Source organism: Gavia stellata, chromosome 4 (assembly GCF_030936135.1).
Source record: "Gavia stellata isolate bGavSte3 chromosome 4, bGavSte3.hap2, whole genome shotgun sequence".
Taxonomy (NCBI): Eukaryota; Metazoa; Chordata; class Aves; order Gaviiformes; family Gaviidae; genus Gavia; species Gavia stellata.
The window spans coordinates 74,716,702-74,743,708 of NC_082597.1; the positions used below are offsets into that span (position 1 = coordinate 74,716,702).

General features: G+C 36.8%; 1 protein-coding gene across 17 annotated transcripts in view; it reads left to right on the top strand.

Moving 5' to 3' along the window:
• Positions 1-1,324: 1,324 nt before the first annotated feature.
• C2CD5 (C2 calcium dependent domain containing 5) overlaps positions 1,325-27,007 on the top strand; it is a 65,791-nt gene continuing 40,108 nt past the window's right edge. For 7 of the 17 annotated variants that reach the window (XM_059817055.1, XM_059817060.1, XM_059817065.1 and 4 more), the window contains exons 1-8: positions 1,325-1,414; positions 5,520-5,606; positions 7,487-7,658; positions 9,950-10,045; positions 10,603-10,758; positions 13,307-13,505; positions 14,987-15,111; positions 21,744-21,829. In XM_059817055.1, the coding sequence (XP_059673038.1) occupies positions 1,325-1,414; positions 5,520-5,606; positions 7,487-7,658; positions 9,950-10,045; positions 10,603-10,758; positions 13,307-13,505; positions 14,987-15,111; positions 21,744-21,829 (1,011 nt within the window). Of the gene's footprint in view, positions 1,415-5,519; positions 5,607-7,486; positions 7,659-9,949; positions 10,046-10,602; positions 10,759-13,306; positions 13,506-14,986; positions 15,112-16,099; positions 16,252-19,134; positions 19,330-21,743; positions 21,830-22,771; positions 22,805-27,007 lie in introns of those variants that run through there. The other 10 variants (XM_059817054.1, XM_059817057.1, XM_059817062.1 and 7 more) reach the window with 5 other exon arrangements.

A 27,007-nucleotide genomic window follows, 5' to 3' on the forward strand; every position in this document is an offset into this window, starting at 1 on the left:
AATAATCCAACCAGATCTACTATTTGGCTCAACATCCAGGAACTGCTTAATCAAAACACAAGGGTTCTTTTGTATTCCTGTTCATGACCACACCAGCAGCACAACCCCATGACCCACAGATTCTCACACAACCTAGTTTCACCCTCCCAGACTCCCACCCGTAGGCACACACCCAAGGTAACTTCTGGCCACCCCTGCTCCTTCGGTTTCCCCCAAGCTTCCCCAGCACTATTTCCTAAACAAAGAGCTTTTCAGGCATCAAAAAGTCAAAACCTGGCTACAAGAACCATATCAAATCCTATTTCTGATAACTAAATTCCATTTAATCTATTCATAATCCCTCAAATACTGCAAATATTTGTATTTGATTAAGGAAAAAAACCAAACCACCAAACCCCTGAGGTTTGGTTTAAGTCCTTTAAAGGACTCCTCTCCCACCGGGCCCTCAAGCCCAAGACTGGATCGACTCCTTCCTCGGGGTTGGCTAGAGGCCGAGCAGGCCCAAGCCGCCGGAGCCGCTGGCAGGGCTCTCCCAGCGGGCCGCGGCGGCCGGCCGGCAGCCCCCGGGACAGGGCGTCCAACAGCGGCCAGGGAGGCTGAGCAGCCCAGCCCGAGGGCTGGGCGTGCCTAGGCACCACACCCGGCATCGGGCCCCGCAGCCGCGCAGACACAAAGCTGGACGGGGGAAGAGGTGCGGCGCGGTTCCGGCCCGGCTGAGAAGTGGCCGGAGGCGGCCCCGGCCCAGGCCACCGCTGCCCCAGGCCGCCCGCAGCCGGCGCTGCAGCCCCCGGCATCGATGACTCGGCGCTCAAGCACCCTGACTTCCCTTGGAAGCACGGCCGCATCGCTAGCGCGGAACCCATCGAGGAGCCGGCGTTCGACTTCCAGCGGGGTCTCCGCGCCCGCGGCGCCATCTTAGCGTGTGGGGCGGGGGGGGAAGCGATACCGGCAGGGGCGAGCTGCGCGGCGGGGTGCCCCGGAGCCTTGCCGCCGGCGGGAGGGGGCAAGGGGCGGAGAGCTGCCCGCTCCCGTTCCCGCTCCCCACGCCCGCTTTGTGGGCCGCTTGCCGTAGTGGCACAGTAAGTAGCGCATGCGCCCAACTACCGTTCCCTCCCCGCCGGGTTGCGTCACGACGCGCGTGCCCCGCGGCCGTTGCGGCGCTGGGTCCGGGCGACGGCGCCGGGCATGGGCAGGCAGCCGCAGACCGTTGCTCGCCGTGGCGCATGCGCGCCCGCTCTCCCCCTCCCCCCTGCCCCTGAGCCGTGCCGCTCCATGGGACACGCGCTGTTGTTTTCTCCCTGCAGCCGGGGGGAGGCGGAGGAAGATGCCGGGGAAGCTGAAGGTCAAAATCGTGGCAGGGCGCCATTTGCCGGTGATGGACCGCGCCAGTGACCTGACCGACGCCTTTGTGGAGGTTTGCGGGAGGGGAGGGGCGCTAAGCGCCGGGGGGGGCGGGGAGCAGGGCTCGCGCCTCGGGCCCGCGCACCTGCCGCCGGGCCCGCGCGGCCGAGGCACCTGCCGGGCCCCGCCGCGGCGCCCCCGGGAGGGGCGCACCTGCCGCGGCCGCGCGGGACGCCCCCCGCTGGCCGGCCACGCTGCCGTGACAGGTGCCGCCGCGGTCCCCTGCGTTGCCGCGGAGGGCTGCTTGGGACGCTGCCGGCCGCGGCTCCCCTCAGCAGTCCCGCCCTGCGACGCGTTTCGTGCCTCCGGGCTCGGCCGGAGAGCTGTTCCGTTGGTTGCAGCCTTCTGCGCGGGGAGGGTGGGCCAGCCCCGGCCAGGGCCGGGTGGGCGAGCGTGCCCCGCCTAGGGGCTGCAGGAGTGGCGAGGAGCACCCTGAGCCCATGTCCGCAGGAGGGGTTGAAGAGCGGTTTCTGGTTTACCCTTGAGTGTCATTTTTAGCTGACAGCCGTGTAGAATTTGAATGGCGTTTCAGAAATACTCTGCTCTTTTTCAGCCTCTCTTGGCTGAAGGTTGTTAATGAATGGCTCTTGTTGACATCGCAGCCAAATGGAATCCGTTTCAGGATTCGACAGATGCGTTGTAAGCAGGATGGAGAAGTAGTAAAAGCGTGTTCAAGTCGTTTGTATCCCTGAATGTATGAAACGCAGAGTGGTTGTACAGGCTTTACTTTTAAGGCCAATATTTATATTTCTATTTAAAGTATTCGAAATACTAGAATATTTTTAAAGAGGATTTTTATTGGACAAATATTTAATATTGTTTGCATGTTTAAATCACTTTGTTGCACCAAAAGTATATAACCTCAACCTTCTTTACCGTCATATAGTTAACAGGCAATATATAAAGCATTTCTCAGGAAGAGATTGTAAAATAAGTTGACGTGATCCTTCTGGTATATGATTCATTATTTCCAGTATGAATAACTTAGAACATTTCACAAACATTCCATAGATTCAGAAACCATACTCTTCTAAAAAAGCAAAGAGGTGTTTAAAAATGGAATGCTATGTAAATGCATGCTTGTACCACAAATAGTAATTGAGGTTGGCACAATACCGGAATAAGGTAGGAAGACAGAATGTGTTTCTAGAACTGTATAAATTGAAAAGTCTGATTATAGTAATATCAAAATATTTTGGCATTTAAGTCCAGATTTGGCTTGGTGCTTAAAAATTTGATTGGCATTAGACACTAAGCACATTGCTTAGTGAGGCAGTAAATTGGTAATAAAGTGAAAATTTATTTCTCATGTGCTTTTCAATGGAGCTGAAATAGTACACAGTTCTATTTTATTACATGAATGACAATAATTTAATTTTTCAGTGTTTGGTTTCAGATGTTTCATCAGTTTTTAATTTATGAACATTTCTCTTGTAATTTTAAATTTGATTAATAGGCAGCCTACAACAACTCCATGCGTGCTACTAGGAGACAGGGAAAACAGGAATAGGAAACAGTTCTCATGAGTTTCATTTAGCCTGTTTTTATGCTCCCTTGAGGAGAAACAGCTCTCCTCTCCTGTTGGTCACTTGTTCCCAATCCTGCTCCATCTGTGCCAACCCCACTGTCTGAGTAGCTGTGCAGCAAAATAGATTGGGAAATTCATCTGCTTAAAGACTAGCTTAGCAAAAAAGGAAAATAAAATTTTTCAGGAAGGTCGATTTGCTTAGCTGGGTTACTGTGCAGTTTCATGAATGTCTTGGCCCAAATAAGGCTAAAGAAATACGTAGATGGGGCTTTGCTTTTAGGACTGTTACTTAGAAAGACTGTGGGAGCTATCCTTTCCACATATGGAGTAGGCAAGGCAAGGCAGCAGGTGAGAATTATGTCAAAATAAATTCAGCTTGAAACTGTTGTTTTATTTTTCAGTGTAAGATTACTGAAAACGTTTACAAAACATTTTCACTTAAATAAAAATGAAAACCTGAAGTAATGTTAAGGTATTAGTTGATTGCTAGCCTTTAATTTCCTTGTTAAATTTTCTAATATAAATCTAGAATTAGAAAAGAAAATGAGAAAAGACTTTAGAGCTCTTACTTGGCTCAGGTTATGCATAACTTGGACTTTGCCAGCATGTGCGATCTGGAGCAAATTAGTACTATTTCTTCTGTAATTGTGCTTCTGAATTTGTACAGTGGACAGCAGTGTAGTGCTTGATTATCTTTACTAGCTTTAATGAACTAGCGTGACTACTGGAGAAGTTTTGGTTATAGCTGCCTGGGGCTCCGAGGGAACTAATTTACTCCCTAGGTAACATGTAGAAATAGGTTGGGTGGAGCTCTGGGCTGTTGCATCTTGGCAGCTTCTGGTATATAAGGTAGCTCGGTTAAAACTAGTGTCAGTATCACTTTATTATACTGCTTTGTGTGATGAGTACACATTCTAAGTTGCAGTGCTGTTAGTTTTCTGTGTGCACATAGGCTGCATCCACCTTTTGATAGCTAGATGACTTTTTACACTAAGGTTGCTTGGTCCTGCGTTTTCATACCACTCTGGCTTTTAACTTTAAAGCTTACTTTGAAGTCACTTCTTTTCAAAAAGCATTACTATTCATTGAATCAAATAGGGGGCCCCACCACTTCTTTATTTGTTTCTTTGGTCACAAATGCTGTACAGAGTTCTGTTGGCTGAGGTACGTATGGTTATATATACAGAGCTCGGTGTGAACTCATAGTCCAGTTCTGCACTGCTTTAGGCTTTTGAAATTAACTGTGTGTACTTAAGCAAGTGCACAATCTCTTCAGAATTGGGGTATGCACCTATGCAAAATAATCACTATATTACTGAAATGTATAAAGTGTTTATTTAATACTTTCTTGAGCAAGAGTGTTTCACAAATTACTATACAGTTTTCAAAAGCTAACCCTAAATTTCATCTCCAAAATCTGTTTAGACTTTTAAAAAGAAAACGGCATTCAGAATCCACAACTGTCTTTGACTGCAGCATTTCTTTTATATCACCATAGTCATTTTCTTAAGAATCTTGAAAGAATTAAAAAACATAAGTTTAGGTATTTCTAAGTGCCATCAGATAGTTGGTATGAGTTGAAGTACTAATTATTTTGAGAGGCAACATTTAGAGAACTACAAGTGTTTGTAAATGGTTTGGAATGAAAGCTGCAGTGAAATAAAGGCTCTTGCATTGTGCAGCATGGTTTCTTGATGAATGGAGCACCACAGAAATTCAGTTTCACTTTTTTTAAAAAAAAACAAACAAAGAAACAAAAACCCCCAAACAAACACATGGGGTTGTCCTGAAATAGACTCCTATGGAGACCAAATGGAGATTCCTGAAATAGGCTATTAAATGGTTGAAGGTGCATTAATGAATAGAAGTATGGAGAATATTCAATCTTCAGTAACTGAAGGTTACAGTGATATATATAGAGAGATGTATGTAGATATGTAGTACCTCTAACCTTTTTGCCTATATGCTTTCTGGAATTTTCTGTATTTTAAGAAAGGAATAGCAACTGATAAAGTGCCTTCCCCCTTGCTGCTCTCAATTCACTGATATGTGCCCAGCATATCAAGATTGCAGTTAATGAAGATGGTTTCAGTTATTTTCTGGTCTATATTTGGGGAGGTTTCTTAAATTTAAGAAATAAATTTACCAATGTTACCATTTTATTTCTATGTTTCTTTTATAAATTGTCAATAAAGCTGATTTAGAAACCCTAGAGAGAACATTAGTAGGACATAAACTATCAATATTTAGACAGAATACTTTTGTTTACAGTATTTCTAAACAAGGCTAAAGAGAGTATACCACGTGACTGAATAGCCAATATAAGCAATTTTTTTTACCTCTCAAGTGATTGAGGAGGCAAAGAAATTATTTTATGAGTGGGAGAGAGATATTTTTTGGAAGTCTTGTTGATATGTGGAAGGTTACTTACTGATGCATGTGAATCGCTTAAAAAAGCCACTCTCACTGAAAAGGATTGGCTGGTATTGTTGAAATATGTATTTGAAATTATTTGCATGTGTAGATTTAATGAGTTTCTAAGTTTATTTATTAATATTTATTATTAATAATGGAATGCTTGTATTTTTAGGTAAAATTTGGAAATACAACATTTAAGACAGATGTGTATCCCAAATCACTTAATCCTCAGTGGAATTCTGAGTGGTTCAAATTTGAAGTAAGTATTTTTTAAGAGTTTGCCTGTATCTATGTAGATACTCTGGTTTAGATGTCCTTAATGAAATAATTTCATTTCCAGCAGAAAATGAGTTCTGAGGAGTGAAGTGTATTTCTATTTAAATACACATGAAGCCTTTTCAGCAAACCTATCTACAGATAGACCTTGTTTGCTAAAGGTGTCTCGTGGGCTTTTTAGGACTGTTTGTAAAGATAAAAGCTTGCCAGATTGGATCCAACTCAAATGTTATTCTGGGTAATGATAAAGAAGACAAGACAGAGGCAAAAGTGCAGGGAAAATAGCATTATGGATTAGGCTTTTGGATATCAGCAGGGGTATGCTTGTAATTTTTTTGAAGGGGTAATTTTGAGTAAGGAAAGTTAATTGGGATTGAAATGTTACTTTGGGTTGCAAAAATAAGGCACTTGACAGAGAAGAAAATGGAGAATTCCTGTGAGAAAATTAGAAAATGAAGAGCTTGGACAACAATTATTGGACACTTTCTTTTCCTATTTCCTTATGTAATAATGAGGGCATTCAGCATTTTCCTGTAATTGCTTGTTGCTTTCCAGCATCTGATTCGTTGATGTCCTTTGATATTAGGTCCTGAACAATTGTTTACATATTCCTTTTTTTTGTTACTGCAATTTTTTTATTACTTAAAAAAAAAGTAATGGTATTTAGAATAAATTAATTGTTAAAACGTTTGAATTTATAGTACTGGTTCATTTGTAGTGTTCTAAGATAATACCGTAGCATAAACATGGCTGTAAATATATGTACATGTAACGAGTGATGTAACAGCTGGTAACGTTAGAAATATTTTAGAGCAAATATGAAATAGTAAGGTTAGGCAGATTATTAATCAACACGGAATGCTTGATTAAGAGCATCTCTTAATCAGCAATCCATGTTGATTAAGAAAGTAGTACTGTGAAATTCAAACAGTTTTCTTTTTTTATCTTTTGGTTCCTGGGGCAATTTTTTGGGGGAGGGCAAAGAGCTGATCTGTGTGGAGGGTTAACTCTGTTCATATAGAAAGAGGTTTTTTGACAATAACAGAAGTCTCAAAATCCTGTCTTTTTGCATGGAAAAATGGATTTGGGAAAGAAAAGAGCCAAACAGCAACACTGAAAAAAAAAAAAAAAGTCCACATTTCAAACAGTGGAAAAACACTATCTGCTTAAGACATTTTAAGTGTGTGCGTGTGTGCGTAGTATGATCTTTTTGCAAGACTATATGTTATAATTCTGCAAACACGTACATGAGTCATCCCATCGTATTTAGCAAACCTGATTCTTGGTTTGTGATGTTCAACACAGAAAGTTGTAGAATGTCTATCTTTGTATGTCCTAAAAAATAGTTGAGGTATCTGCAGATGGATTACTGCATTTATTTAGGAAAGTGCATGTCTGACATTACTGAATTTTTACAGTGGGCTGTATAAAATGTCTTCTTTTAAGCCACTGACCAGTTCGGAAGGGTGAGAGCAACAATAAGCATAACTTCAGAGTATGATAGTCCTCTGAGATGCTTTATCTTAAATTTTCTTTTTTTTACATGGAAAGTATGTATTGTGGAGATGGGTAGACAATCTAGGGAATGTGGCTTAAAACAAATCATGTGGAATTTTAAAATGTGTAGTCACTTGTTTTTCTGTTCTTCTCCCAGTGATAACTCTGATTCCAGGATCTCACCAGTCTGTGAAGGGTAAAATCAAAATAAGTGAACGCGTTGTTTAGATGCAGGAAGTCAAAATTACAGATTTATCTGTGTCAGGTTACTGTACATAACTGTCCTCTTTTTTGCATTTGTTTTTCAGCAGTGTTTCCCTGCGTTTTTTTCAAATACTCAGATTCCATGTTAATATTTGTTTCTAGGTAGATGATGAAGAGCTACAAGATGAGCCTCTCCAAATCACAGTTCTTGATCATGATACCTACAGTGCTAATGATGCCATTGGCAAAGTGTACATAGATATTGATCCTTTGCTCTATAGTGAAGCAGCTACAGTTATTTCAGGATGGTTTCCTATTTATGATACCATTCATGGTAAGATTTGCCAATGTAAAAGTAAAAAAATGTTCTGAGATGTAATTTGCTTCTTACAATCTTCATTTCTGTAAGCTGTCTTCAGAAATATGTAATAATTTTAGCCTTGGGAGCTGGAAAGCTACTTTTCTGGCACTTTTTTCCTTATTTCTGGCATGAGAAAATTTCAGGCATAGTAGTTCAGACTAGTGCTTGGCAGAACGCCTTTCATAGAACTTGTGACAAGTGGAAGAAATTTTCACATGGTATTTAAAATAGTTACCGCAAAATTCAAATTAAAAAAAAAAGACCCAAACATACTTTTCCGATTACCATCTCTTTACTAAAAGAATATACTTTTGCTGAAGTGACTTGGGGTGTGCCTTCCTGGGATGTTGGATAAACTTCACTTGAGATGGAGGGGCAGGATGTGATGTATCTTCAACATAAAGTACAGGGTGAAATTCCTTTTCCAGGCAGAAAGTACTCTCAGTGCTAGGTAGATTTCATCAGAATATCTTGAAGGTATGAGAAGATGAAGTTAATTATATTTTTGCTTTTGATTTTAATGAAACACAGCTTTTGCTCCAGAAAGTCAAGGTCAGTTTACAGCAGTTAGCTTGAATACCTTATTCCAGAACACCTGTGGTGTTGTTATTACCACCCTTGTTCATTATCCAGTGTGAATTAAATGACCTAACTATTTTAAAAGCTAATTATAAATCATTGTTGGGAAATAATTAACGGTATTTACTGGATGGTCATCATAGCTGATGCAAAGTATTTTTTACATTTAAAACAGTTATATTGAAGAGGGTTTTTTTTTGCGAAACATTGCATGTATTTTTCTTACTTATCCTTTTATTCTATTCACAGTTTTCTATCGTACATTCTCTTTTGAAGTTAAATTAGGTGAAGACTTGTCTCAGGATGTGTACAACTTGTGTGTCAGAGAATTAGGTTTCTCTATATTTTTCTAGATCTGTTAGTATTTCACAGGTTTTTTTCCTATTTAAGTAAAATTAGAATTCTTGTATTTTCATGCTCGTAGCAGTAGATTCTAGTTATCTTGATCCTTGGCAAACAGTAATTGATGCTTTCTTAAAAAAAAGAATATATTTATAAATTTTTATTACAAAAATTTTTTTTGCACCTTAACATGATTATTTGTGAAAATATATGAACCTGATGCTCTTCCTGTTGTAGTAATTGAAGGCTTCTTTCTATTGGCATTTTGGAAGATAGATCTAGGTGAACTTATTGCAATAATGTCAGAGTCCATCTATGAATTTAATGCTTTTGTTTGAGTGTCGTATATTTATGTGATAAAGGCTTCTGAAGATGTTAGAGATCAGACTCGTCAAGAAGTTTAGTCCTCAATATGTCAGAACCTATAATACATGAAATTATTTTGTTACTGGGTGGGGAAAAAGAAGAAAAAGCTCAGAACAGGAAAGGAGAAAAATGAAAAAGGGATGGCTGTGTGTTGAGGAAATATTCCATTATTAATAAGGTTTAGTTGTGGCCAAAAATGAAGCTTTATCTAAAAAGTCTGTAATAGCTTATTTTTAGTATGATTATTCTCATAATCAAAGTATTTTACGAACATTTACCATGCCACTTTGTGGTTCTAGAAAGAGACATAAATTTTCTCATTGCATGGAACTTCAGCGAGTAGCTTTACTGTGATTTTTGAAACCGTTTCAGGGAGTAAATGTAAAAGCTTTTTAGTGTTGGTCAGAGCTTTTTGATGTGGACAGGACTCCAGTTTCAAGGCATCTATACTTCCGCCCTTTTGTGCTAAAGATAGCTTGGGACAGTCACAGTACTTAGATACTGATTTTTATACCTTTCCTGCATTGATGGTACAGGGCAAAGGAGCAGAGAAAGCACTTGCTCCCTGCAGCAGAAGCCACTGCAGTATCAGGAGGCTGATGGCTTCTCTTTTTCCAATCCCATCTTTCTTCTAAAGTCCTGTTTGGTACAGCAGGTGTTTGGGGACTGTTGCTTGCATAGGCTTCAGCCTCAAAGGCTGGTGGGCAGAACTAGAAACTTCCTCTGAGAGGGCATCTCTGCATCAGACCTGAGAGGCAAGGAAATTTTCCTGCTCCTCTGGCCCAGGCTAGAATTGACACATGAACTGCCAGTTGAACTGAGTGGTTATAGTAGGGTTATAGTAAATTCTTTGCAGAAGAACTAACTTATTGGTAATAGAAGGTACATTAATTACTAATAATAGGGAATAATTAATAGGGCTATTTTTGTATTTGTTTCTGATACAGTTTCTAATTTTTCATGTTTTTCATTGATAGGTATACGTGGGGAGATCAATGTGGTGGTGAAAGTAGATCTCTTCAATGATTTAAACAGATTTAGGCAGTCATCCTGTGGAGTCAAGTTTTTTTGTAGTAAGTAGAGGAAAAAAGTTTATTTGAACAGAAAACTTCCCCCTGCCCACCTTCTTTTCTTTCTTTACCTATTCTGACAGTTTTCCTTCTTTCACCGGCTCATTGTGTATACCCAGTGAAGATTACACTGAAGCCAGTAGGAAATGCAGAGAATTGTTTAGTTTTCTTTTTTTTTAATAAATTTTTACTGTTTGTATTTTGAAATAATGTACATAACTGATTTTTTTTTTTCCCCCTTACCTTTTTTAAGTTGCATTTCAGTGCATGTGCATATGCACATTGTGTTACTTTGGGTGCATATCCTGTTAAAGAGGCACAAAGTGAAAAGGTTTTATAATGGTACATGTTGTAACTGATACACTGGACAGTTATCTTATCAGTGTTCCAGAGTTTCCCAAAACAAAACTGCTTAGAGTATGTCCACATTTTAACACAAAATCATGTTAATTACTTTCTGGAATTATTCACATCACTTTTTATGTGTAATTTCATGTTTTTGTTGGAATTCTTGGTTCATAGACTCATGCCTCACATCTTATATTTATTTTTCTTAACAGCTACATCTATTCCTAAGTGTTACAGAGCAGTAATAATTCATGGATTTGTGGAAGAACTTGTAGTTAATGAAGACCCAGAATACCAGTGGATAGACCGAATTCGTACACCAAGGGCATCGAATGAGGCTAGACAAAGACTTATTTCACTCATGTCAGGTATTAAACATGTAGGCTGTAATGGTTATTGCTGCTTTTAAAAATATCCACCATTTAAATAAGTGACTTGCTTAAAGACAAGATTGTATATGATTTTTGGTATTAATTATGTTTATTTTTTCAGTTCACAGTGTCTTCTGTTTCTGAAGGTTCTGTTGTCCTAACTGATGGCCAGTATGGCAGATTCTTTTCTTTCTTTTCTCCCCCTCTCCCCCCTCTCTCTCTCTCCCTCTCCCCCCCCACCTCTCTCTCTCCCTCTCCCCCCCCACCTCTCTCTCCCCCTCTCCCCCCCCACCTCTCTCTCCCCCTCTCCCCCCCCCACCTCTCTCTCTCCCCCCTCTCTCTCCTCTCTCTCTTTTCTTTTCTTTGTCAATCTGCCGTCTAATTTGTTGTTTGTTTTTAGCAAGGTCTTAGAAAACTGTGGGATTCTCTTGAAGATGTTCTTAACCCACATGAGGAGTATTACTAGAATTTTGACTCAAACAATTAAAATAATAAACTACTCCACCCTCTTTGAATTACTTGGAAGTATGTGAAGAAATATATACCATCTCAGATACAGTGTGTATTAATACTTATCTTACTCATCTCATGTTTTCAAGTCAAGATTGGTTCATTGTTTCTCAAGCATACTTCTTTATTGCCTTGCATTGATTCTGTGGGACACGCCTGCAATTCCTGGAGAGACCAGCAATCAGTCAGCTGATGTCTCCACAGCACTACACTATCAAGTATCTTCACAGATTTTTATTTTTTTTTATTACTGATGCTTATGAACAGCAGTTGTGAACCAAGATCCTCCTATTTCAGTGCCAATAGAACAGAACAAAACACTTACACTTAAGACAAGAGACAACCAATTAGTAGGGGTGGACAATATTGAAGGTGTAACGAATAGAAAGAAATGATGAAAAATAGCCACTAGAATGATAGGCAGTGGTTTCAGTTCTGTAATGGGCTCTTAATGTCAGGTTTCTTGTAGATACAGCTGTGTTTTAAGGAAGATACTAAAAGAGTTGGGTTTTGCAAGCATGTATGGAGATCTTTAGTAAGTGGGCAACATAAAAGAGATCATGGAGATGTTACTCACTATCTTCTCTAGGAGAGCCAGAATGTTTTGAGGAAAAATGTGAATAAACAATATTGTCATAACTGTCATGAATTAACTTTTTATGGGTTTTTTTAATATAGCTCCCCTGGTATGTCAGTTTATAGGATTAACATTTGCATGTATCTTGCCTTGCATAAATGGTGAAAGTGGATAAAGTAGCACATGTGGAAGTATTCTGCTAGATTTTATTAATATGTTTATTCACGGCAGTGATTAAGATGCAAAAACCCGAAAGACCTCATAGCAATACTGTTTCATGTCATGTAATGCTTCATATTGCAGTCATTGTTACTGGTGGCCACACCTAAAGAATCCTGAAAAAAATCTGTAACTTCTGAGAATGACCCAGGCTCTTTCATAATTCCCTGGCATATTATGTGTTGTGTATGTAAAAAATAATTCAGTCTCAACCTTGGCTTGAATGGAATCCACAGCAATTTTCACTCAGCTAGAAACTTTCGTACTCTACCTCAATCTTAGAGATTTTTCAAGACCAGTACATGCATAATTTCAGCCTCTGTTAAGAAGTTTACTATAGGAACCTGTTCTGGTAGTGTTAAAACCAAGCTTCTAGAAAGCAGTAGTGATCACTTCATTCCACTTGATTTCTTAACATCATTGACATCGGGAGTTAGGCTATCATCTATGACGATGAGGGTTTTTCAGTTTGTTAACAGAGGATTTTGGAAATCTTTCATTTTCATCAAAAGAGATGATATTTTGCACCTAGTGTTACCAAGATTATCTAGCTACATGGACCAATGAACTGTTTTATTTTTTTAAAACATCTTCCTAAGTAAGCATCTATGGCAGACTATTGTCTTATAGTTACAGTCTTTCAGTCTGTGTGCAGCTAATAGAGGAGAAGTGGCAGTCTTTTGTTTGCAGTGAGAGTGTGGCAGATTTGGTATTGTGTTTTGTTTATTTGGTGTTACGTTTTGTAGATGAGGCTGCATGTTAAACAATTTAAAAAGAGCAAAAAGTAAGAATTAGGTTGAAATATGCTTAAATAAGTTTGTAAAAAAAAAAAATTATAGATGCCTGTCTGCATGGATTTCAAAGATGTTGCATTGTTCTGAACTGTATGAAGGAGTATTTAGAAACTTGTGTGTGTTCCAGCACACGTCTTGACCATCTCTTTCTCTATATAAGTAAAAACAGGAAAAACTCATGAAAATAACAGAGAGAAACATTTCTGAAATAACATGTTGCAATCAGAGCAGATTTGGAGAAAATAGGAAAAAGCTGTGCAAATCATGAACATCACACTGTGTTATAGGAGGCAGAGATTGTGACCAGCTGCTTGGCATGATTATGTAAGGTTGGCTCTATTACCTGTTTTACTGACTGGAATTGCCAAAAGCAGAGGCCAAAGATCACAAAAAAACATAGGGAAAGTTCACTGCAATTATGAGCTCTTTACCTTTTGTTTTGTAGGTGAATTGCAAAGGAAGATTGGCTTGAAGGTGCTTGAAATGAGAGGAAATGCTGTTGTTGGTTATTTGCAGTGTTTTGATTTGGAGGGAGAGTCTGGACTAGTAGTACGAGCCATAGGAACAGCCTGCACCTTGGATAAATTAAGTAACACATCAGCATTTTTACCTGCATGTAACTCCCCATCCAAAGAAATGAAGGAGTAAGTATGAACTAATAATTTGTAGGGAAACAAGTTTCATCTCTCTTCTTTTCATACTCATTCAGTTTTACATAACCAGTGTGATTTCTTTTTTTTCCCCAGAATTTGTTTTTCTTTTGTAGTTTTATTTGTCTGCAACTCAGTTTATATTCCACAATTTTGAAATGTTTTGGGTTGGATTACTTATGTTCTTTCTTTAGAAGCTGGAGTGGTAAACCTTAATACGACTTTTTTGAATTTATATAGCAATGAAATTGCGTATCCTTGGGTTGTGATCCACCAGTTTCCTAACTAATAATTAGTTCTGCCTTGACTCTGTGTTTGTACAATAAACATTTTTATGAGGGCTTCTTATGATATACCTTCTGTTCAAGATTTTCCAAGTTCAGTAAAATCAGGTTTGAGTGTTTATGCTGAGCATATAAGAAAAGATAAATTTTGAATTCAGACAGTTCCATTAGTGATTTAGAGAATGACCCTGAAGTAGTCTCGTCTTTTCTTGTGTGCTTTGCTTTTTACTATTGCAAAACAGGTAGGGTTACAGTGTACTTGCAGAGAAAACTTTTCATGATGAGAGGTAGAATTTCTTGATCTTTGTTATATCTACTGCAACACCAAACACAGTTTGAATGCAATTTTTTAATGTGGATTTATAATAGAAATTGATAGAAAAATACTTGCAGTCTTCTTCAAACTGTTACTACTTTGTTGCTTGGATAAATTAGTTATTTTCTGGTTGGTAGAGCGATCGAACTTCTGGAAGGAAAAACCAATACCAAAAAGTATACTATTTATGCTGTGTTTCCAGAGGTATTATTTGAATTAGCCATTTTCATTAACTTGAACTGTTGTGTTATTAAAATAGTAATTAGGCATTTTTGTCGTGCAGGCATCAGTTTGCTTTAACTTCTCAAAATTTCGAATCGTAGCTTGTTTAACTTGTCTTAATCGAATAAATTTGCCATCAAAAGAGCTTCTGGATACACTGCAGCATAAAATAACAGTGGGGATTTTTAAAAAAATAAAAAAGTGGACCTGGCAACTACCAACTTAAAAAAGCATTCATAAATAAATCAGTAGCTTTCACTCTGGAGCAAAGTGTGGAAATTCCACCCCCCAAATAATCCATGTTCAGCTTGGTGGTGGATACTGTCAGAATCATTGTCCCATCAGTCCAAAAAATGGGAATGTTTCTCAAAACTAGCACAATTAACTAATACTTCTTGTTATTGGCTTTACTAACTTGGTGCCCTGTTGCCAAAGAATCAATTACACATTCACAAGCTAGTGCTTAAGCTGTTCCTTTCTCTCTTTTTATTTCATCTGGACTCTTGCATGCTAGGAATTAAAATTCTTAGAGTCTGCTTAAAGTAAGAGATCTCCTCTAGCTAAACTTCCCTGAAATAATTTATAACATAACTTTGCAACCTGTTTGTATGTATTGTTTTCTTTTCTTCCACCTTGGCTGCAAATTCTCTCAGGTCTCCGCTGGTTCATCCGCCAAGCCATGGATGCCGCTCGACTCACAACAGCCCAATTCACACTGCTACTGGCTCACGACTTACTCAGAACTTCTCTGTGTCTGTTCCCACTCTCATCTACACTGGTACGAGACTGCTCAGACTCAAGAGCTGGGGAGAGGCAGGCCACAGGCACAGTGGTCGCAAAGTGCAGGCAGGCAGGCAGTGTAGGCAGGTACCACCCATCTTTTCTCCCTCATTTTCTCATGGAGACACCTTCTATTGTCAGTGAAGAACTACTCTGTGTGCAGCTGCTGAAACAAAGGCAGTAGTTTCTTGAAAATGCATCAGAGTCTCTTCCACAAAGCCACACTCTTCATTTCATTTTAACGTGCTTACTTCCTAAGAAATTAAGTAAAAATAAGTTGATGTATCTGAGGAACATTCGCTGTTTTACAGTCATTGGAGGAAATAATGTTTTGATTGGAGTTCATATTTGCTTTCAAGTGTAATTCAGATGCGGTATTTAGGTTTTAAAATGGTTATAGGAAGGGTATGTGCTGTTTGTGGAAGAGATGGTATTGGAGAGCAGGTAAGTCAATGTGTGCATAAGTGAACTGTTTGTCAATATAGTTGTTCCCATAAAGATTCTCCTCTTTGCTCTGTTTTTAGCTGTGGCATGCTGCTGATGCTATAGGATAAGGAAACATAATTTTTTTTTTTTTCCTTAAAATGCATATGTGTGTATATACATAAATGTATGAATATGTATAAACACAAATATAATTTGAAATCATTTTTCTTTATTAAACTAACTCAAAGCATTGTGTATTTGACCAGATTTTAAAGCCATAAACTGTTTTCAATTTTTTCTTTTGCATATATATAATTTTTTTGTCACATCTCATGCCTTTCATTTGGCTTAATTGTTTCATTGTAGATTATCAGCATCTATCCGTAGAATGCTGAATGGGTAAAACAGCATTTCTTTGCCTCTGGCCTCATCCCCAGTCTCGCACCTAAGGAATAGCTGCTGGCCCTGCCCCAATCCCATCCTGGTGTTTGGATCATGCTGCTGTCAGCCAGGTCCTTTGGCACAGGATTACTGAATATGTTTCCACCTTCTTCTGGCAGGATTCCCTTCAATGAAGATCCCAATCCCAATACTCATTCATCAGGACCCTCCACCCCTCTGAAAAACCAAACCTATTCCTTTTCACCTTCCAAGTCCTACAGTCGACAGTCCTCTTCTTCTGACACAGATTTGAGTTTGACACCCAAAACTGGTAAGGCGCTTCCACCCACTTTTTGTTTCATTTGTGTTTCTCTTTTTGTATTTTTCATTCAACCCCTTTTTGCTTTTTGGCATTTAAGTTATCAAAATGATGTGGAAGTTGGAAACTTCAGATAGCACTCCTCAAGCTTGAAGGGATTTCTGTAGGGCGAAAATTTAAATCCTGCCCATATTTCCACTATTCTGGAAAACATTAAAATGGCATTTGTAACGCAACTGTATTCAAGTCGAAGTAAAACATCTCAGAGCATTAAGGGAGTCCTAAGTAATTGCCTTTTTCTTTTTTCATCCATTTCATACTACAAATCATGGGAGTACATTTCTCACCACAATATGTTAAAGACAGTGTTACTAAAACTATGTAGTCTTCAAGCCTAATGTATTGTGCTATAAGTATATTGTATATATTTCTCTGATTTTTAACTCCTTTTTGCAAATGCGATAGCAGAAATGTAGCAGTGGCTCTTTTTATTCTCCTTGGTAGATGGAAATGGCTTTACATACGCAGTATACCTTTTGAAAGTAACTTAAATTGTACTCCATCCATCTTCAAAAAGCATTTTTCTTTCTCCATTGGTCTATCATAATTTCTTCAACTTGTTATTTCCTCCCTCCTTATTTTTTAGTCTGTGGTTAGAATCATGTCAGTAATAATGTCAGCACAGCTCAAAGTATTATTGTCTGTTTATTCTCCGTTATGTGACCAATGCCCTGAGTTTTCCTACCATAGGGCAAAATATTTTGCAGAATTGTTTATAAATGTTTGGTTGCTTTTTAAATGGTGTTCTGAATTGTGGTATTTGAAGCTCAGAACATTCTTGTCTCCATCTACTCTAGACAATTTTTTAGCATATTAAAGTTGTTGATTCAGCTTTACTTGATAGCACCTCTTTCAAGAATTTTTCCAAGCAGATAAGTTAAATGTTGCATTCAAATGCAGTTATTTTAAATATTTTACCCTGTTTATTCCCTAGATACCTGTTAAAAAATGTTCCCGATTAGGAAGCTGTCTTTCTTAGTACTATCTTCTCTGTCCCATTTTTAAAAAAACGAACAAAAGCATACTTTTTGGTTTTTTGGTCCTTTTGTGTAAATGATGCCTGTTTTGTGAATAATCTATGGTGGTCACTTGTTTAAAGGACCTACAAATATAACTGGATGCTTATTATTTAGGAGAGCCACAAATTCATGTGTTTGGTTTACTGAATATTAGAAAACCTGTTTTCTTTTGGTCAGATTTTCCATGGTAAGGATCATGTCGTGTAAAGGATTTAAATGTAATGTAGATGGTCATCTCTATAGATGTAAATGTTCTGGATTTATGAAGTGGCAATACACTGTGAATTTGTCAAGTTTTTAAAGCAGCAACCTTATATCATCCCTGGCAATGTTATGTAGGTGGATGGGCCCTCTCATCTGTAGTTAATTCATTCAGAACTGAAACAGATTGTATGATTGGTACCTCTTATTTTTAGGGATTTTTCAAGTATATAAAGATATTTTTTAGCTGTCTTTTTAGTATTAAAGCTAACAGTGGGCATACTTTTTCTTACTAGCACTGTCTTTTTAGCAGCTTTTAACTCTGCTACTGAAACTTGTCTTAAGAGGATTTGCTGGTTGCATTTAAAAATTCTGGATCTTGGTGTTACATACTAGATTCTGATTCTTAATAGCTCAAAAAAAGCCAGTATCTCTTGAGTTGTTTGGTTTACCTTTTACCAAAAATTTGATGATGTGCAGAAGATATTTCCATAACATACTGAATTCAGTACGTTGTTTTTAACAACTCACTGTATATGTTTAGACCTCTGTTTTCATTTCCTAAGACTGTTACTAAGTTGGAATATTTCACTCTGAAAGTTGGAGTTAGTGTTTAAAAATAAAAAAATGTAAACATCTCATGTGACACATTAAACATTATCAAATTTGAGATACCCATTACTCAGATGAGCTGATGTGAAAATGAAGTATTTTCTGATGTTTCTGCAGTACATTATATTCCTCTTTGTTTCTCAGTCATGTAGCTAGTGTGTTCACGTGTTTGAGATGGAGACTAACATGGAAAAAGAGTGCAGATACCACAATTTCACAATATGAGTAACTAAATAGAGGAGATGGAAACTTGAATCTGCTTAAATATCTAATTTTCAGTAGCTCCAAATCAGGAGAATATTACCTTAATGTCTTTTATAAAATACAATTGTGATTGTGTTATCCATTCTGGTCTAAATATGAGGGGAAATTATTCTGTGCTGAGAAAGCTTGTTTTGGTTTGAAGTTAGACTTCTTTTGTGAATAGTGATACATTTTATGCCACTACAAACTGAGTATGAGGCTGACAAAAAGCATGACATTTTAATTAGGCAATACGTTTTGATGTGACATAGGATATGTTTGGAGGAAATTGTGAGAAGATGGGAACTCCTTTTCTTTGTGGGAACTTAGGATTCTGCAAGATTTATGACTCTAAAAATCATAAATCCATGACTTCTCTGGAAAATAACTTTTTTATACCTAAATAATGAAAGTAATCAGATTAAGTGTGTGAGAGGACTGTGTTATTTAGCCTTAACTCCATAGTATTTGTTATCAAATTTTGTATAACATTTAAAAATAAAGGATAGATTACCATGGCTTTTAAAAAAATTAATTTCAAAATACAGTTAATCAGGTCATGATTTTTGAGAACATGCTTCTCATTCACATTGTGGAGCTGTATTGTCATTCCATTTCATTGTATGTTGAGAAATAATTTAGTGATAAGTGCTGGTTCATTTGGAGAAAAAAAATTTGCTTCATTTTGATTTTCTTCCATCTGTTTCTTTAGTCATCTTCTGAATCTACATCTCTTTGTCTCTATTACTTTCCTCCACAGCACCTTCCCCACAGGGACCTAGGACTTTCCTGTTTCCCAGCTCCCCTACACTCTCTTGTGATTCCCCACATCTTAAAAAGTCCTGTCTCCTCCTCTCGGGGTCTAGCCTTAACCCTCTACACTCTAGCCATGTCAGCCCAGTTGTTCTGAGGAAAAGTGTTTCTTTCACTGAAGAGCTGCTTCTGGCTGCTTCTGGTAGGATCAATCTATTATGGCCTTTTAAACAAACTTTTAAGAAAATGTTGTTACTGTTTGATACGGGGGCATTTAACACACAGCCTTCTATAACCCTATGCTTTTGTTAGCCTCTGAAAACTGCTGGCTACATGACTATTCATACCATGTCTCACCTCTGCCCCAGAAGCTTGAAACAGCTTCAGAACTTCTTACAAGATTTGAAACATACGTAGTTTATGCTACAGAACTTTCTCCTTTTCCCTCGCAAAGTTTCCTTTGGTAACTGGACTAAAATAATTAACTTTTTTCTTTTTTAATCGCCCTTATTCCCTTCACTTTGTTGTTCCTATATTTTGCATGGAACAAGCACTTGCTCCTTAATTAATTCATAATTTATTGAAATAATGGCTATCAGATTGCGAGCAACTCTGCTCTTAAATTTAATCTTTTAAACAAAGCCCGTATAAACTTTTTATTTGTACTGCCTCCTTTTCCATTTCACTGACATGCATTATTTTCATAGATTTAAATAGTTGATATTACTGATTTTTTCTGTAGAAACTGTTTCGATTAGTTTTTATTTTTTGAGTTTGTTTCATGTCCAATATTTATGCTATGTTTGTCTGTATTTAATATTGTATAGTCCCTGACAACGATGTGTAGAATCAATGCCAAATAGTTGAAGCAATTTAATCTTGTTTAATGGGACTATACAGATACTAATCTTTTTGTTTCCTTATCCAAGAACAGCTAAAAATATTTGTTAGAAATTAATAGTTTTTTAATATATAATTATATAGTAATGATAGCCTAGTAATTTTTGGAAATGTTAAGAATGAATTAACATGCATTATTAAGTCTGGTATTACTTCCAGATCTCCCAATCATTGGTTAAAAGAAATAACTGCACTTTGATGTATATGTACAATCTCATTCATGTTTATTATATGCTTGATCAGAAGAAAACGGAAACTAGCAAGCAATTGTTATGATAATTCTGTAAAAGAAAATCTTGGCTTCATTCATAACTGTTTGCACTGTGGTGTTTGTATTTCATCTTGCTCCTGACACTTTTTTTTGTTCTTTATCCTGTGCTTTCCTATACAACTTAGTGTTTATTCTTGCTTTGTCAAGTTAGTTCTGATGGTTTTTAGATACAAGAAATACCCATGATAGTATGTTTTTATGCATGAAATACTACCAAGAAAATCTGATTCAGATTTGTGCATTGTGTTTACTTTAGGAAAAACACAATCTTGGTATGCATTTATTTCTTACTTTTGTGATTTCTAACCATAGAGCAAATAACTTACTGTCATACATATAACCTGCATCTCGACAAGCTCAGTTAAGAGTACGGTTCCTTGATAGCAGATAATTCAATAGCAAAGATATTTGTGCATCTGATAAAATTTCCATCTCTTCGGAAAAGCTCTTTTATTGGGGTATAGGGGTAGGAGTAAAATATATGAAAGAAGGAAAGAGAGAATTACCCATATCATGCAAAATTGGAGTTTATTTCTTATTTTCACTTACAGATAATCTGCAGGTTATGTGTGTGCAAATACAGTAATCAAATAAGTATGGCAGTTTTAAATGCTGAGCAGTAGTCCTTAGCTTATCTGATTGAATCAGATGAGTGAATATTTCATTGCATAGATATTAAAAAAATTAAAAATAATTGGTAATTTTTTACAGAGTTTATATTTCAAATCAAAGGATGTACATTGCTTTTGCAATTTTCTTTTTAGTCCCAATCATGCATTATATAGCTACTGCTGTAATTATGTGTAGTCTCCTCCCAGTGGTTAGGAAAGGTGATTTAGTTACTCTGAAACAGTCAGAAAGCAAGATAATTATTATTATTTTTTTTAAACTGATAATGATAGTAGACTTAATTGACTATAGAGTAATCTGGCAGAGAGGCATCGTTCAACAGTGTGGAATTAATGGTGGCTCTGCAGCCCTTTTTAATAAGGGCTGAAAATCTGATTATGTAGAAACTTTCTGTGAAAAGCAGAGAAGGTAGATCTGTATTGAAATCATAGACAAAACTCCCAATAGTAACAAGGGAAAAAAAAAAAAAAAGGAAATTTTATGTCATAGGAAATAATCGCAAACCCAGGTCTTAAAGGCTTTGTATTTTGAAGGTTTTTTTAAAATTCAGGTTGACAGCAGAACAAGATCTTAGATCAGGAGTTTTTTGTCCAAATGCTAAAAAAACCACTGCTAGTCATGTGAAAACAAAACCCAAAAAACAGCGCCCCCCAACCCAAATTAAACTGTGACGCTCAGCATTTTTTTCTGAAAATTAAAATTATGGGGTTAATTTGACTGTTTTCAATGACTATTTTATATATTTTAAAATCAAAGTTTGATTACAAATTATAATATATGTTTCTTTGAATGTCATTTGTACTGATACTCTTCAGGAATGGGCAGTGGGAGTGCTGGAAAAGAAGGGGGGCCATTTAAAACTCTTTTAAGACAACAGACTCAGTCAGCTCTGGAACAAAGGGTAAGGCATTTTATACTTATATTTCTGACCTACTGAAGTGAAAACTTAGCTTGTAGTAAGTTAAATGTTTCCTGTTACTTTCTGTTTTAAAAATATGTGTAATTTTTAGGTCTGAAAACTTACTGGAAATGTTGAACATTTAATAGCCCATTTATACACAAATTATTTAGATTTTAATATATTACTAAAGCATTAAGAAAAGCGTGGAGGAAATAACTGTAATGTGCACAACACTCAAGTGATTACAGTTGGTGATATATGAAACAGTTATAGCAAAAATTACTGCTGTTTAATCTCTGTAAGTTACTGATGCATGCGTAAGTTTAATACTTTACCATCATGTATTTAGTTTTTACAGAAGCCAAATTCAGAAACATTGGAATAGCTTTGAACAAGGTGAAAATCCCATTTATAATTGTGAAAACTCTCAATTTTGAAAAATAGATTTGGTGCACAATTTAGCCTTCGTTCTACTACATGAAATGATGTGCATGTAGCCTTTAAAAAATGGTAACTTAAACAAATCTAAACAACTTCCCCAAGCAATAAAAGGGTTTTATAGATTTACAAGTTTTTGAAGAACCTCTATAGGACTAAAGATGCCATCTGTTACTATGCTGAATAGACTGTATAATAAACATAGTGGGTTTAATTATTTGTTTAAATTTTGGAATGAATCCTTGCAACTTTTTTGATAGGTTATGTACTGCTTTTGTCAAAATGTTTCTAGTGAGGTGTATTGAAGGAAGAAACGTGAATGTTTTCTTATTCGGAAATAAATTCTAGTTTAATTACAATTTCTGACTACCTGAACTACTTATATAGAACCATATACGTTTTTTGAAATCAAGATCAGCTACATCTGTGAAATATAAATGAATAGCTACTACTTTGAGTAAGTGGATGATTCTCTTCTCATTTTTTGTGTTACCCGTTGCTAAGGGAGGATCGCCTCATAGGTTCTGTAGAAGGCGGGTATGTTCCAAAACATTGTGTGACTCTTTTTGTAGCCCTTTTTTCTTGTATTGAGGATTTCTAAACAATTATTTGAAATATTCTGATTTTTCTTTTTCATCAGGTTTTGCAGATTTCTTTGTAATCTTGTTCATGCAGGATTTTTTTGTACTGTTTTTTTTAAGAGCATTTATCCAATCAACATACTTTTGCATAGTTAGTGTTTTGCATGTTGATAGTTAAAATTTTAATTTCTCTTTAAATAGAAATCCATGGCTTCTTGCTTTTAATGTTTTAGTTTGAAAAAGATGCATTAAAAAGAGCCTTGTCTCTGTTTACCTTTGTTTCTGCTGGTGTTTCAGACATTTCATGGCTGATCTGTTATTTCCTTAGGAAGCTTTTTAAAAACAATGCAAATGTAGATGAAGAACACTTAATGTATTTTTAGAGCTTGTGTTACTTGCACATTCTTTTGATAAGACCTGTATGTTGTCTAGTGGAAAAAAAATACTGTAAAATGAGATGGAAACATGTTGATTCTGTTATTAATGATGATGTAGCAAAGCATGCGGACTGTTAATTGATATAAAAAATACGTTCATACGGTCTTTCTGAAAACATGTTGGATGTAGTTTTGCTACGGGTACCTTTTTTTTTCAGTTAACCTAACTAGAATGGATAACGCTTGTAAGTTATTCTTTCTGTTTTAATATTGGACACCTAGATAGTGCACTCTAGTTATCTGTCTGGATTAGTTAGGGTAGCACTTGTTGGGAAGAACAAAGAATAAATTAAATACATATATTTCCACCTCTATTAGATATACAGTAAGTTCTTTTGAGTCTTATTTCAGTTTATTTGGGTATATGGTAATGCTAAGGCATATTAAAACCAGTTCATTTAACTGGATGTCTCCAGAATTTTTTTAAAATCAAATATGTTTTAACGTGTCACTTAAATAACCCTAATTGCAAACCAGAACAGATTTTGTTGGGAGGGTAAGATTACTCGATTTCTTCCAGGAAAATACATCAGCCATGGAAAACTCAGATACGTGTCATGTTTTACAGGATGCCTGTTGATAGCAGGTGTAACTATAGCACAGCTGTCTTTGTGTATATTTTTATCTATAAATGTCTATGGTATATTTCTGTCAGTGGGAAAATTTGAGCTTACTTTACTCTGAAAAAATTAGTCTATGTTTTTGTAGAAATGGCCAAATGCTGCTCTTGATGGTATTTTGTATCTCTGACCTCAACTTGGACAAATGCTGTTTTATTTTTCCACATTTGCATACTGCAAGTGCTTGAGAGATCTTTATTGCTGCCTTTTCAAATGGAGATCTGTTGATCTTCATATCTGAAGAGCACTGCTGGATAACTGTTGTGTTAGAGTGCAGTTCTCTGTGTGATTCTTTTGGCTGAAATGCTGACTTAAGCAACTTTTCTTTCCAGCAACTTCTTGTTACTCTCCAGCCCATCCCCTCAGTTCAGTTGAAGAAAAACTGTAAGATTGTTTGGCTACCTTGTGAGATGGCACGGTAAATGTGCTTAGAATAAAAATAATTCAACCAGGAAATTAACAGTATTTGAATATGGACCAGTTCCCTATTCTGGTTCAGCCCAAAAAGCTCTATGGACATACTTGAGCATTACAATCTGAGGGAGTAGTACAACGATGGGAATGAGCAAATGGCTGGAAGGGAATCCGAGAACTGCTTCAGCTGACACTAACAGCAAATAATATGTGTGTGTAGCCTTGTTCTGTGTGCTTTTTCATTATTTTGTGTGTCTTTGTATGAAATGTAATTAAGAAAGAAAACTAGCAATACATGTATGTGTATACACAAACTTTATTAAACAAATATTGTGAGGATTTTACTGTAATCTTATCAAACTTTCTCTAAATGCCAACTATAAAATCTCTGTGTAGTTGCAAGAATTAAACCAGTGACAGTACTTTCAGGGTCTATGCAATCAATGACTGTGAAATGGTATAGTGAATTCATATTGGTAAAATGCTTGACCATCTTCAGCTGTGGCTTGAAAACTTGAATAAGATCATTGTGTCTTTTCACACATGGGAATGAATACTCTGTGCTTGCATCACTTTGATGTAAAGTTAGTCCTTGGAAAATTGGAGTAATAGAGGAGTTTTGTAATATGGAAACACTGCATCTGTTTTCCATGCAATAGGTATAGCTTTATAATTTTGAAGTATTACGGATTACCACATGTGATTGAGGCTGGAACTTGTATTTGAGCAATATCATAATAAAAATAATATATAAAATTAATATATAAAAATAAAAACCCCCAAACCTCTAAACGAGCTTACAAAAGAAAGAAAAAAAGGAAGAAAAAGCCATCATACAAAGTGATGAAATTCATCTGCGTCAGAATGAATGAGACATTGTTAGTGGAATAAGAGCATGTCAGAATGGTTCAGTGAGTCAGTTACCAAGATTTGTCTGTGGCTGAAACTAACTGATAGGACATAGGTCTAATTTTAGCATGTATCATAATATCGACTGCCAGGTATTGATATGCCTGAGTGTATTGATTGAGACAAAACCATGTTGTTACTTTAAAGCTTTATTCCTGGTTTGTAGTGTAGGGAATCAGGCAAACTGGAAGTCTAAACATGTTAAAATTACTTGCAGTACACAGCCTTATGAAAATGAACAAAAAATTTAAAGTAATCTCTGAATCTCCATATGGATTAAAAAGCATTGTATTTGCTTATGCTTTAGAGCATGGAGTTATCATTCACTTTGTTCACTACATACTGCTTTAGCACAATGTAAGTATGAGTGTGTGTATGTATGTATAAAATATAAATGTAGCGGGCTTAATGGAATTTCATATAGGTAGCAAATGCAGTAAACTTTTTTTATTGATTTCTATAGTTATTGGAAAGCTAATTATTTGTAATGTCATTAATGTGGGATAACTATATTGAGGAGACAGAGCAAATTTATGTTGATATATTTACATATAAGTTATGCAGAATGAGTATCATGGAATTATACAAGGACAAATACTACCAGTACACTTGTGAATCACTGAACAGTTGATACTATAGAGCCACAGTGAAAGAGGGTTCTAAGAAGGTGTTGATGTACTGGGTTTTTTCCATTTTTTCAGCGTGAAAGATGTACAGAAAAGCAGTTCGGACTGTAGTCAGAGCTTTCTGACTGTTCTGATAACCTGCAAAGCAGTTTCTGATCTGTTAGAACCTTCTGGGGGAATCTTTTCTCTAGCCCTTTCTAGAGAGCCATTGGTGCTTCTGAAGATAGATTAGGCAAGCAGATTTGCAGAGTCCTGGTGAAATATTCCTGGTTTTTAATTGCATCATAAGGCATGACTGCAGGTTTTGGTGGTTTGGCGGTTGTGGTTTTTTTTTTTCCCCTTCTGTTTTTTCATACTGTGGTTGCTCATTTCAAAATTTGCCTCTTAATTTTGAAAGTCTAAGCCAAACGAAAATCCAGAAAACTTGAAGTTTGTAGGACCTCTTAAAAGTTGTAAGAGTTGTAATAACAAGGGGGAGTGGTAATAATTCTGAAGTGTTAATTTTTAAATCTACATTGGGCTTTAGTTTAAGAAGACTTTTCATGCCATGTATTGCTGGAAGAGCTGTGATCCTCATTTAATCTACAGCATGTATGGAGTTTAGGTAGAAGCTCAGTTGAACTGTAGTGTTGCAAGTGCTTGAAGTATGTGAGAAAGGAAACTATACTGTACTTTCTCTCATATAAAATTGTGGTGTTTATTTTTTCCATTTATCCAGTCATCATGACTATACAAACCATGATTGCATGATTTTTTTTATTTTTTGCCTTTATGCATTTAGAATTGCTGAACGTAAATCTATTGCCTTTCCCCCATAAGTGAGCTATCATGTGTAGATGAGTCATTCCATAGAATGTCTCTATAGGGAAAAAAATCTTCCAGTTTTGGGCTTACCTCCTTTGAATATGACTGTTTAACTTTATCATGTGTGTCATGAAAAAATACTGTTATCATTTAGCTTGCCTCTTGTATGAACTACGTTTTTGAGTAGTTGCTGAAACCTTTAACTCTTCATTTTAATTATGAATTGGTAAAAACTAATTTATGCAAATGAATTGGAAGTTTATTTCCTTAGCTTAAGAATTTACAGTTGTATTTCAAAGACTTATGCTTTCTTCTAGAAGGTGGATATTCACTAGCAGTGCAATCCACT